This window comes from Antechinus flavipes, chromosome 3 (assembly GCF_016432865.1).
Source record: "Antechinus flavipes isolate AdamAnt ecotype Samford, QLD, Australia chromosome 3, AdamAnt_v2, whole genome shotgun sequence".
Classification (NCBI taxonomy): Eukaryota; Metazoa; Chordata; class Mammalia; order Dasyuromorphia; family Dasyuridae; genus Antechinus; species Antechinus flavipes.
This window is the reverse complement of record NC_067400.1, coordinates 570,928,017-570,940,858: the sequence shown is the minus strand read 5'-3', so window position 1 is coordinate 570,940,858 and position 12,842 is coordinate 570,928,017. Positions and strand designations below refer to the sequence as shown.

General features: G+C 40.0%; 1 protein-coding gene across 4 annotated transcripts in view; it reads right to left on the bottom strand.

Moving 5' to 3' along the window:
• Positions 1–11,481, bottom strand: part of YBX1 (Y-box binding protein 1) — a 29,063-nt gene extending 17,582 nt beyond the window's left edge. Inside the window, exons 1-2 of one of the 4 annotated variants that reach the window (XM_051987928.1) lie at positions 11,131–11,481; positions 10,294–10,357 (exon numbers count right to left, since the gene is read on the bottom strand). In XM_051987928.1, the coding sequence (XP_051843888.1) occupies positions 10,294–10,357; positions 11,131–11,296 (230 nt within the window). In that variant the 5' untranslated portion in view covers positions 11,297–11,481. The remainder of the gene's footprint in view (positions 1–10,293; positions 10,358–11,130) is intronic. The other 3 variants (XM_051987926.1, XM_051987927.1, XM_051987924.1) reach the window with 3 other exon arrangements.
• Between the last annotated feature and the right edge of the window lie 1,361 nt (positions 11,482–12,842).

The following is a 12,842-nucleotide window of genomic DNA, read 5'->3' as shown; positions in this document are numbered from 1 at the left end:
CACCTAATTATAATTGTTCATCTCCTTATCCAAAATATTTCTGTCAATGGCATCAATTTTATTCATTATCTCCTTTCAATCTTTTATTTTCTTCAGATTTATCTGCTCTATCATAACCACCACCTTAATCTGGTAGCTCCATGGACCTTCCCTCTGGATTTCGATTATAATAGTTTTTTAATCTAACCAATTTCTACTAACCTTCTCCTCTAGTCCTAAACATTTGTCTTCTGAACTGAACTCATTAAAAAAAGTTTTAAATGTTTTCCAGTCAGGAAGTAAAAACTAGTTTTCTACTCAAGGCACTTCCTCTACGGCTTTGCCCCAGATTAGGTAATTAGGTAGAATAAATGAAACACTAATTACCAACTCTAAGTAAATTTAAGCAAACCTGTCTATTCATGACTCTCAATAACACAATCTGACCCTTTTGGCCTCAGCAGCAATCTAAGCTGCTCAGTGAATCTCTACCACCACAGAATATTCTACTTCACAACCTCCTTACCATGAAATAGACCTTCTAGCACAAAACCAATATCTGTGATCACCTCAGCTGGGTGATGATATAATATACAAATCAGGAGTTGATTATGTTCTTAATGTACATATAGAAAAGGATAAAAATATTTCACTAACTATAATTCTAAGGTGTAAAGGACTTTTAGCTTAGCCAGAATCATGGCTAGGGGAATTTCTTGTTAGCAGATCACCATCTATCTGGATGCCAAAACCCAACTTTAACTACATGATCTCTAGAAAGCTCTGTTCATTATTTTTAAAAAAAGTTGAGGGGAGGGATTTATCAAATGGGGTAATGGTACAAAGAATTTTGCCATTTGCTATTTTAAAGTATTCATGTTCCTAGTCTCCTAAAGATTTAATAACACACTTTAATAGCTTATATTATTCAAAATTAGTAATGTCTTTCCTATAAATCAAGCAGTTAAATAAACCTTAACCGCTTAAACAGACTACCCACGATTACCATTAACTTTATAATAAATTTCAAAAACAGTTCAAGATTATTTCATTTTTAGAGACTCCAAAAATTTAATGTTTTGTCTTTTTTAAAAAATCACTTGCATTCTGACAAAGACTTGCCAAAATACATTCCCTCAAAACAATGCCAAAGTGCCTTTAAAAACTGCCATCTTAAATTTACTTTCATGTCACAAATTTTTGCAACAGCCTCTCATTATTACTTGCACCACCATTCTTCCAACATAATTTCCTACCACCTATACTTCATTTTGTTTTGAATGGTGACATCTAAATGATTTCTAAACAAACATATTACATTTGAGAACAAAGGTATAGAACCAGTTGAGACCAACTTGCTCAAGTAATTTATGATTTCCTTTGCATCAATCTCTTAACAGCAATTAAAGCTTTTCAAGTCACAAAAGTATGTAAATGCAATTCTAGCACTTACTTAAAAGCTATCAATAGCAGGAAAAGTTGCCACCATAGTGACCAATCTACTATTTGTTAAGTGTGCAGTTTTCTCAATCACTTGTTTTTAACTCTGGTGCCTAGATGACATTTTACCAGCTCTCCCAGTTCTTCTTCAAAGAGACAATGGTAGTACTATTCATTCCTGTTTCTAACTTCTCAAAAGGCTTATAAACTAGACTAGAAACCCAGTTATGCTTTTGACTGTCACTATTAATAAGCCATGTGTTTCAATTCAACTCCCTGGAGCTAATTGCTTATCATCAGAATGAGAGGTTCTGACTAACATTCCCTCCACCCCCAAAGTCTCAGTTCTAACAGTCTGTTCTCAGAAAGGCAAGAAAGAATATTACTAATAATCAATGTGCCAGGCCTTGTGGTAAAAGCTTTTCAAAAATTTTCTTTGATGTTGGGAAGTACATACTGTTATGATCCCCATTTTACAGCTAAAAACATTGAGGCAAAGTACTTGCTAACTAGTGCACAACTTGTAAAGAAAATGAGCTAGTCACAATGACAAAACCCACAAGAAAAACTGGGATCACCTGAATGAAGTATCAAAAATATATAAAATATACATAATTAAGACTCAGATCTTTATCTTAAGCTGATTAGACAGTCAGTCAGCAGGTTCAGAGATCACAAAAATAACAAGCCTTAAGAGACAGGTCTCAAATCCAGTACCCCTACTATTGTACAAAGCAACAAAGTCAAAAAATGGCAGAACTGTTGAGCAGAACAAAAGCAAGCCTCCAGATGCTTAGTAAAGCCACTTTCCTCCTATGCTTTGTTTTTAATACCTCTCACTAATGGTTCTATCTTCCTGTTTCCACCTGTCAATAACCCAGCTTTGTGTTTTAAAAAACAATCCCAAGAGTTAAAAAGTTCCTGTCAATAACCCAGCTTTATGTTTTAAAAAACAATCCCAAGAGTTAAAAGGGGGGAGGCCAGGGGAAAGCTTCCACATTGCTTTCTTTCAATTTATCAACTTCTCTTAATATTCTAGCCTTGATTTCCTCCTTGTTCCACCTGAGGTACAATCTTCCCATTCATTATAAAATATACTTTGGAGGTTCCTTACATATATGATGATTTTAAAAGATTTACTCACTCAACCAGATTGTTTTATGGTCTGCTTTGAATTTACATATAATTTTTCTTCATATTTCGATATATTAGAATTGTATTGGATTTTCTAAATTATAGCTATATATAGTAAAGCTTCCATCCCGTTTTCTCATTCTTCCCTATTATTGCTAAGTAGGATGAGCACAGAATATCATATCTTAATTCAGGCTCTAAAGTATAGTCCTCTATCATCTTCACACTTATTCAATAGAGGTCCATTTAGTTCATTATCTTTTGACACATGGGGAAAAGATGCTAACATTAATTAGCTAGGGAAACTAAGAACACTTTATAAATTTTAAGGAAAAAGCAAAATCTGGAAGATTCAGGAAGGTAGGAAGGAGTTAATCTCTTTCAAAGAGCATAGCTGCAACAGCTGTCTGGTGACCTAAGGATGTAGGTTCCTCAAAATGCAATCATGCAAGTTTTCTGATACGGCACAACACTACCTCCATTTGGTAGCCAGGCCTTGTGAAACAAATAAAAGCATCTGAATTGATACACAAAAGCATAAAGATTATCTGGCTAAAAAATCCTGTGGTAACTGCCATGAGAAGTAATTCATATAGCTAGAGCGCATGCGCGTGCGTACATACACACACACAGTAAACTTTACAATATTCCTTAGACACAGAACAAAGAGGTAATCTTCAAAGAGATTTAAGCCAAAAATCACTATGATGGAGATCACAAAGCTTTGAAAGTATATATGTCTATAATCCTCTTTAGGTGCCACATAACCACAGAATATATCTACCCAACCCTCAAGCAGGATTGGACAAACCAGGACTAGAGATCGAAACAAATCATAGCTAGGTACAGATCCACAGAAAAATCTAATGAAAACCATAATCAATATTAAAAAAAAAAAAAAAAACTTACTCTAAAACTCTGAAGGAATCAGACTGCTAAGTGTACTGAAATCTGAAATGTTTTTCAAATTCCATCTCCACGAAGCCAGATTAATCAGAAAAGTCTGTCAGTCCATTGCTAAGGCTAATTTCATGATCTCTACACTCCAATTCCATGACCAGTTTCACAAATTCAAGTATGCTCCCATAGATGTCCTAGAATGTTGTACATACACCTCATGACTTAATATACTAAGAACATTTACTGAAACAAACCATATTAATGTTTCCAATGAATCAACATCTTATTTCCACAATACTGCTGGAAGGAACACTATACCATCATTTATCTCAGTTCAATTAACTCTACACTATGTAGCACGACACACTGCAGAAACAATCTAACTTACTGAAATTAACCTGATTTTTTTCATTAAAAAAAACTTGCCTAGCCTATATTTGGGATACAGTTTTCTTCCCTGACATAATTTGATTTCAGTAAGTCCTGCAAGATAGCCAATAAGGCAGTCCTGTAGAAAAAAAGTATTGGGTCTAGTAGAGGGAGGAAGACCCAAGTTCAAATTAAACGATGGATATTTAACTGGCTATGTAACACCCTGGACAGGTTAACCACTGGAGTGGAAAGTATATTCAGGGAGGATTAGCACCTTTGGTGTCTACCCAATTCCTCCAACTCTCACCTATGGCTCCAAGGAAGCTGCAGCATACTCAGAAGTCACACCCCAATAAACCATCTCAGCCAACAAGCTAAACCAGGGTGAGGATGAGGCATGGGCCTTAAGACCACAGGTGAGTTAGGAATCGTCTATTCACAGCAAGTGAAGACTTCCTTGGAGGAATGGGCGCAGACAATTTGGAATGCTTAAGAGCTTGGTCAGACATTATAAGATGTGTCCTAGGCTATAGCAACTTGTCTTTTGACTTTCTGTCCTACCAATGGAGTTTTGATGACTAAGAGTGAGTCTGACCGGTTTTGTTACTTAAATCCAATTCACTGATGATGTCACAAGTAATGTCAAGTTCAAGACATCTTCTGTGACATCATTAGTCCTCACCTTTCCCAGTAAGATCTAGAGTGAAACAAGGTTGCCTACTATCACCATTATTATTCAATATTGTATTAGAAACACTAGCCTCTGCAATAAGAGTTGAGAAAGAGATTACAGGAATTAAGAGTAGGCAATGAGAAAACCAAACTATCACTCTTTGCAGATGATATGGTGGTATACCTAGAGAACCCCAGAGATTCTACTAAAAAGTATTAGAAATAATTCATAACTTTAGCAAAGTAATAGGATACAAAATAAATCCCCATAAATCCTCAGCATTTTTATACATTACCAACAAAATCCAACAGCAAGAGATATAGAGAAATTCCATTCAAAATAACTGTCGACAGCATAAAATATTTGGGAATCTATCTACCAAAGTCAGGAATTATATGAGCAAAATTACAAAAAAATTTCCACACAAATAAAGTCAGACTTAAATAATTGGAAAAATATTAAGTGCTCTTGGATAGGCCGAGCGAATATAATAAAGATGACAATACTCCCTAAATTAATCTATTTATTTAGTGCTATACCAATCAGACTTCCAAGAAAATATTTTAATGATCTAGGAAAAATAACAAATTTCATATGGAACAATAAAAGGTTGAGAATCTCAAGGGAATTAATGAAAAAAAAAATCAAATGAAGGTAGCCTAGCTGTACCTGATCTAAAACTATATTATAAAGCAGCAGTCACAAAAACCATTTGGTATTGGCTAAGAAATAGATTAGTTGACCAGTGGAATAGGTTAGGTTCACAAGACAGAATAGTCAACTATAGCAATCTAGTGTTTGACAAATCCAAAGATCCTAACTTTTGGGATAAGGAATTCATTATCAAAAACTGCTGGGAAAACTGGAAATTAGTATAGCAGAAATCAGGCATGGACCCACACTTAACACCGTATACCAAGATCAGATCAAAATGGGTCCATGATTTAGGCATAAAGAACGAGATTATAAATAAATTAGAGGGACATCATTAGTCCTCTTCAAAAACAAAAACCCTAACCTATGGTTGACCTTTTTCAGCGTAAAATAGGAATGATAGTACGTACCTTTCAGCATTGTAAGGATCAAATGAGATATTTGCAAAGTGTTTATTTAGCATGGTGTCTGTCGTAGTGTTTTTATTACTTACTCATCTTGTCTTCTCTTTCTATTACCTATGCCACTATTCAGCAACTACAAATATGCTTAGAAACATATCTTGTTTCTTCTTTCTGAGCTAGCCACATAGGTCCATGTAGTACTCTAGTACTATCAGGATAAGCTAATCCAAGCCCAACAATGATTAATTGCTAGAATCATACAAACTATTAAGTGGCTTATTTAGCAGGTGCAGCAATAGATGGGGAGCCAAGAGATCCTCAGAAAAGGTGGTTAACCTCTTTTTACTGGGGATGCTGAGGCTAAAAATAATCCTCTAAATCAAAGAGGTATAGACACTTAACATTGCACATGAGAGGAATCTTATGAAAGATCCATGCTCATTTTGACAGGGCTCTTAATAGAACCAAATGAAATGTGAAAATATTTTGTAAAATTAAAATACTCTCTCCACATTAAAAAAAATTTACAAGTGAACAAACTGAGGCTCAGTCCAAAGTTCTACTACAACACAAATTTTTTTGTATCAGGATGCCAGATTAGGGAACACATTGGTCACCAGTACAGAGATGGAGACAGTGATTATGCTCCCTGCCACACCAATACAGGAATTGTAAATTAAGTAACTTGGCCCACAAATTTGGGAACGCTAAGCAAATCCATGCCTATGCATAGTTGAAGGGATGCCAAGATATATCAAATGCCAAAAGATATATATATATATGTCATATCCAAATCAATGCTGCCATCTAAGAATCTACTAGAGTGACATTTATGTGGTCATTTTTGTGATCATTCAGTCACACAGCTAGTGAATGGAAGAGAGAAGCATCTTCAGAGGTTTGACTCAAATTCAGTATATATCTTATTATGTCACACTGCTTCTGATCACAAGTTTAGTATTTTGAATATAGTTTAGACCTTGTGACTTGAAAGCTCTAAGCTCTCTTATAATGGAACTTGGCAACTTTTAGTTAATATAAGCTTTATAAATATTTTGTCCCATGATGAAATGCATTTCCAAGTGAGAAACAAGCTACATTATTAATATTATGAATCCTATTAGTTCATAATACCAGTTCAGAGGTTGAGTCAATGGACTTATTAGGACACTTACCAGTTGTGTAAGAACAGAAAGTCACTTTGTGCTTCTGATCCTCATTTGTAAAAAGAGGAAGCTTTATTATTCCCCACCTCACAAAATCAGGAAGCTCAAATGAGAATTTTATTTGTCATCATCCTTACTATCATCTGGGTTGAATTTTAGTGAGCCCAGATTTTTAGAAGCACCAGTTTGGTGTATAAGTATCTTGTTTATTATCTCAAGATTGTACCACTGAGAAAAATAATGTCCCCATCCCAAAGAGCTAAGGCCTAGAGAATAGAAATGATTTAGTACACAGCTAAATATAAAGTGAAATTATACTGGAATGCAGAACTCAACTACCAGCTCAGTGTTATTAGTAAGTACTTGTGAATGAGCTTGTGAAACTCAGTACTATTTTAATTTCTAAAAACAAAAGTTGCAAACCATAATTTGGACACACTTTCCAAATTAATAGCTTGATTACAGTACCTAAAAATAATAAAGCACTAATGGGTGGGAAGCCAAATTAAGGCATTAGTAGCAGAGGTACAACTAACTCAAATGAAATGATCAAGAGACAATTTACATTTGGCTTTCAAATTCAATGAAAGTTTTCTCTTTTAGCATCTACCTAGTCTAGAGCCAGCCAGAGTGAAACAGAAGATAACTGAAGTAAAGTCAGTTGCAGGATAGGGAAGTGATTTTCAAAGTAAGCCATCAAAGTTGGTTTCATTTGTTTTTAATTAGGAAAAGGCTTATTTCTTATTTCAGGGAATTACTATTTTACTTATGACAAAGTTCTATAATAGAAAATGACAAGATAAAGAATTAAGTGACACAAGTTTGCTTTTTTTTCCCCAAAGGCAATTAGGATTGTGACTTGCCCAGGGTCATACACCTAGTAACATCTGAGGCCCTATTTGAATTCAGGTCCTCCTGACTCCAGGTTTAGTGCTGTATCCACTTTATACTGCCAGAATGCCATAGGATATTTTTAAAAACTTATTGGAAGCAGTTAAAAGGACAAATCCCTAATCCCCTTCCCCACCTCCTAAAAAAAACCCTTTGGGACAGGAATAAAGGCAGAGAAAGAATACTCTAATTTAAGTCACCAAAAGGATAGAATAAGGAAGAAAAAAACTAACATGTAAAAATATGCCAGGGGACATCACTGGCACATTTTGAGGAACCTTGTTCCCAATAATGGAAAAAAGCACCAGATACAATTAATCCTGCAACCACTGATAAAAGTGTAACCAAGCAGTGATCTGTATCTAGGCAAAATGTTTCAAGAGGGTAAGAAATATCATGCTAAAACAGGAAGATATTAATAATCAACAGGAAAGATGCAGAAGAAGCCCCTAAAACTCCAATCTCAAATGTTTACATCACACTGCCTTTTGGATTCAATTCTATTTGGAAATGTTACAATCCATATAACAAGATCTGCAAAACAGAAATGCCAACTAAGTTAAAATCTCTGGAAGGCCAGTAGTAAAAAAATAACACACTTGCTATGAGCATAAACTAAATCAGAATGTTTAATACTAAGGGATAAGCTAGTTCCAAAAGAAAAATGTTAGAAATGGACTCTGTCAAGCTACATTACAACATCATCATGAACTTGGTGTAGCAACCTTATGTGTAAGTCCATCTGTAATTATGGTACATTCTAGCTTTCAGAGCTAAATTTTAGGGAATTAAAGCTAAGTTAGGCACCCAAAATACTGATCAGAACAAAAAACTTGTCTCAGGTATATTACCTGAGGTTTGTGGTTAATTGAATCATTCCTTTTCTAGCTTATCACACTGGTGGTTATTTTCCCCTGGAATTTATCAAACTATTTCCCAGAGACTACATTATGTGTATTCAAGATTAGGTGTCTCAATTTCTCTTTTAATACATCCTTGCTATGAGGGCAAAAGGAGGGATCTGGGAAGCATAGATTTGCCCTTTAGTCTGTCATACAGATTAATTATCTATCAATGATCAGTTTAAAATAAGCTAAGACTCCATTGGCTTCATGGCTATTTTATTAGCCTTGGCAGCTATCCTGAAAATGCTTCCATTGGTAACAGAAATCTATAAGAGATAAGAGACTGAACAGAAATCTGTAAGAGATAAGTGACTGAATAAGAAACCATTCACAAAGGGAATTACAGGATTTTAGGACTAGAGGCCATTTTAGAAGTCAAATCTAACCAATCATTTTACACATAAAAAAAGGTCTAAAACACAGAAGCTGGCATTTGAACCCAACCCTTCTCTACTACTTAATATCTGCCTCCATTGTCAGAAAAATTGTAAGGGTGATATCCTATACTAACAACAATTAAAAAGACAAATCAATAGCTAACATTTATATAGTGCTTATTATATGGCAGCTAATGTGGTGTAAGGGCTTTACAATTATCTTCGATGACCCTCATATAATCACCTTAGGAATAAATGATAATATCCCCATTTATAGATAAGGAAACTGAGGCCAATAGGCCTCATTCTAAGTGACAATCAGGGTCACACAGTTATTAAATGTCTGAGGTCAGATTTTAACTCTTCCTTCCTGATACCAGATTTGATGCTCTAAACACTGGACCATTTAGTTGTTTCCAAACAAATCAATTCCTACATTTTTGTATAGCAAGTAGAGAGTACTACACCTTAGACTAAAATTCTAACATATCCCTCAATTCCCCCAAGCTGCAAAAATCAGAAAAGCCTTACTGAAGACTTAACAAAAATTCGACTGAAACTTGGTAGTTTTGTCAAGAATGAATACTTTGCTATTTTCATTAGCATTTCACACTGCTGCTTGTTCTAGACAGAGATGGAACAAGAGCACCAATGTATACTGTTGTTACAGGAAAAAAAAAAACTGAAAAATGCAAAAAAAAAAAAAAATTTAAGACACATTAACATTACATTTGGATAACATCAATATGAATTATACCCAGACTATGCAGACAGCAGAATCTTGTTATCACTATATTACTGTATCACAAACTAAAAATTTAGCCTTCCCAGAAAGGATAACTGAGTTTATTGTTACCTAAGTCCCTAAATACCATTTCTCACAAGGTTTATGTTTGGAAGGTGTCGTGGGGGGAGCATCATGATTATATGTTTATTTAAATTAAAAACAATAGGGCCTCCTTTAGAAAGATTTTTCAGGATGTAATGACATTTCAGCTGAGTGGGATTTTTATTGTGCAGATTATTTTTTTACTTGCTGCAATAAAATATAATAAGCCTCTCTTTAATGTGCCAACTACTCTTTTCAAATGAGAGCTCATGTAACTGTTATTGACTTTCCACTAATTGCAAAACATTGTAAGACTGTAACACAGTCAGTATTAAGATTAAAACTTAGTTACAAAACAATAAAAGAGAAAGCCTATTCAATTATCTTTAGTGCCAAGCGCATGCTACATAGCAGACATCGGCTCTCTCAGTCACCCTTTCAGATCATCTTGCTCCAAAGTGACCATTTTCGCCAATTTCACTCACAGCAGAACGTGTCAGGCGTGGAAAGCATGGGCCAGGACACATGCAAGGGGGCAGGGCGGAGGCTGCTCTAGCTCATTCTCTCACCTGTTGATGAAACCATAGCCGTTTCTTACATTGAACCATTTTACTGTTCCCAAAACCTTCGTTGCTGGGAGAAAAAAAAGGGGAGGGGGGAAATCGAAGGTTACAAAAATAAATGGCTTGCCGAAACCCCGCCGAGGCTGGAACCACCCCTCCCCCCACCCACCCCCCGACCCACTACCCTCCCCGCAGGTTTTGGGAGTGCCCGGAGTAGGACTGGGGGGCGAATGAGGCCCACAGAGGGAACACCACCAGCCGAGGGATAAGGGTAAGGCGACGACCGCGGCGCGGGCGAGGAGAGGGAGGCGCCCGGGCCGCCGCCGGGAAGGCCGCAGGATCCAGAGGAGCACGTGAGGGGAAGGCGCGCGGCAGCCCCCGCCCGGCCTGCGGAGGCTGGCGGCGGGAGGGGCGGGCACCGCGCCCTCTGTCTACACGCGGAAGGGAGGGGGCGCGTGCAGGAAGGGGAGGGGACCCACACAACGGCGCTCGCACGCTCGCTCGTGGGGCGCGTGGCCGCCCGGGAGGGCCCGAGGCCGGGAAACCGTTACACACGCGGCGGGCAGCGCGCGAGGGGAGGGAGACAGGAGGGCGGGGGTGGGCGCGCGGCAGCGGCGGCGCGCGGGGGTCCATAAGGGGCGCGGGAGGCGGCGCGCGGGCCCGCCGCCTTGGGCACGAGGACACTCGGCCGGCGCGCGCAGGGGGGAGGGAGGGAAAGGGGAGGAGGAGAGGGCGGCGGCGGCAGCGCGCGGAATCCATGCCGCGCGCCGCACCCCCTCGGCTAACGGTCCCCCCGCCGCCCCACCGGTCCCGGCTCGGCCTGGCCCAGCCCCTGCCCCTCACCGATGACCTTCTTGTCCCCGCCGGCGGGCGCCGCCGATGTGAGGCCGCCGGGACCGCCGCTCCCTCCGCCGCTGCCGGTGATGCCGGGCTTGGTATCGGCGGTGCTGAGGGCGGGGGCGGCGGGGGGGGCGGCGGGCGGCTGCTGGGTCTCGGCCTCGCTGCTCATTGTTGCGGTGATGGTGACTGGGGCCTGCTGCGGCAGCGGCGGCTCCTCCCGGGGTGTGATGGTGACTAGGCCGGCGGCGGCGGTGGGGCTGCTCTCAGGGCTCTCTGGGGTCCGCTCTCCGCTCCCGCTACCGATCGAACTAGCGAGAATGGCGGGACGGGCGGGATAAGCCCTCCGAGCGACCCGCCTTACGCTCCGCTCATTGGCTCAAAATGCCATCAATCCGCCGCCTGACCAGAAGTGCTAGCTCTCATTGGCTGGGGGCGCATCACTCCCCCGCTCTCATTGGCTCTTGGGAGAGTAATTTGCCCGACCTACTAGCAATTCCAGCCTCCGCCGCCGCCACCGAGACCGGAACTAGAACTAGAGTGAAGCCACAACTGAACCATAGAGTACCCGAAAGGGAAGGCAGAGGGAACGCGACTTGAAGCTCGCTGTAATTCGAGCTCGCCCCGTTTCCGAGTGTTTTGGTCGGCGAGCTGGGGCAAGGTTGGTTCACTGGGCCGTAATAGCGCGCTCAGGGTCGACTCGGGCAGAGGATTGCCTTGGGTTCACGCCCCATCTTCCCCGGAAGTGTGCGTGTATGTGGAGGGGAGGGGGAGAAATTGGCTGAATGACAGACAGCTTGGCCGGCCCCGCCTCCGGGGTCCACATGGCTCCACACCGGCTGCGGGTACCCCAGGGGCCCCCGGGTGTGGATCTGATTTCTTTTTCTAAGGAATTTCTTTTTCTTCTACGAACAAGGGATCGTGCAAAGCACAAAACCCTTTCCTATCTAGTGTCAGGCACTAATTTCCCTTTAATTACATTATGAAAAAACCCAAAATATAGTGATCGACGTTATCGGAGAGAAAACCCAGGGCGAATTTAATTTTTGAAAATGGCCAATATAAAGAGGACGGTGATTGCTTTCTTCACGGCTGTCACGTGGAGGAAGGGGATTTGTTCTGCCTAGCTCAGTAGGGAAGGAAGGTAGAAGGTGCAGTGGCGGATTTAAGACAATTTCGTAAAAATCAATGGTCCAGCAGATGAAAGGGCAGCACCTTGAGGTCATGGGCTCACCACACTGGGGTTCAAGTATATTGTAGATCTAAAGGTTGGAAGCCCTCAATCCAGATTAATTGGCAGCAAAATTGGTGAATGAGGGGGGCGTGGCAGGGCAATGCTGTTTTGTTCATGCACAAGGTGTGTCCATAAAGGAAGATTTTTGTGAGCCTCAAAAACTGGTCCCCAAGGCAGCTAAGAGATCCAAACCGGTTTTGAACAAGGAAAGCCTTGTTGGACTAAGCACTCAACATCACCAAAGTAATTGCTTTTAAAGCAAATTTATTTGCAAATGGTCTTTAAAAAAAAAAAAAGTGTTATAGTTTACTGCCTCCTTCGTTTTGGATTTCTGGCCAAAATGGGAACCCGAAGAGTGACCTAGAAGCTGGTTAGCCACTACAGGCACTATGGAGGATATTAAGTAAGCCGTTGCTTAGTCCATTGAGGGTTAGAAGAGCAGGTGCCAAATGAGGGTGGTTGGGGCTTTTTAACTACCCAAGCT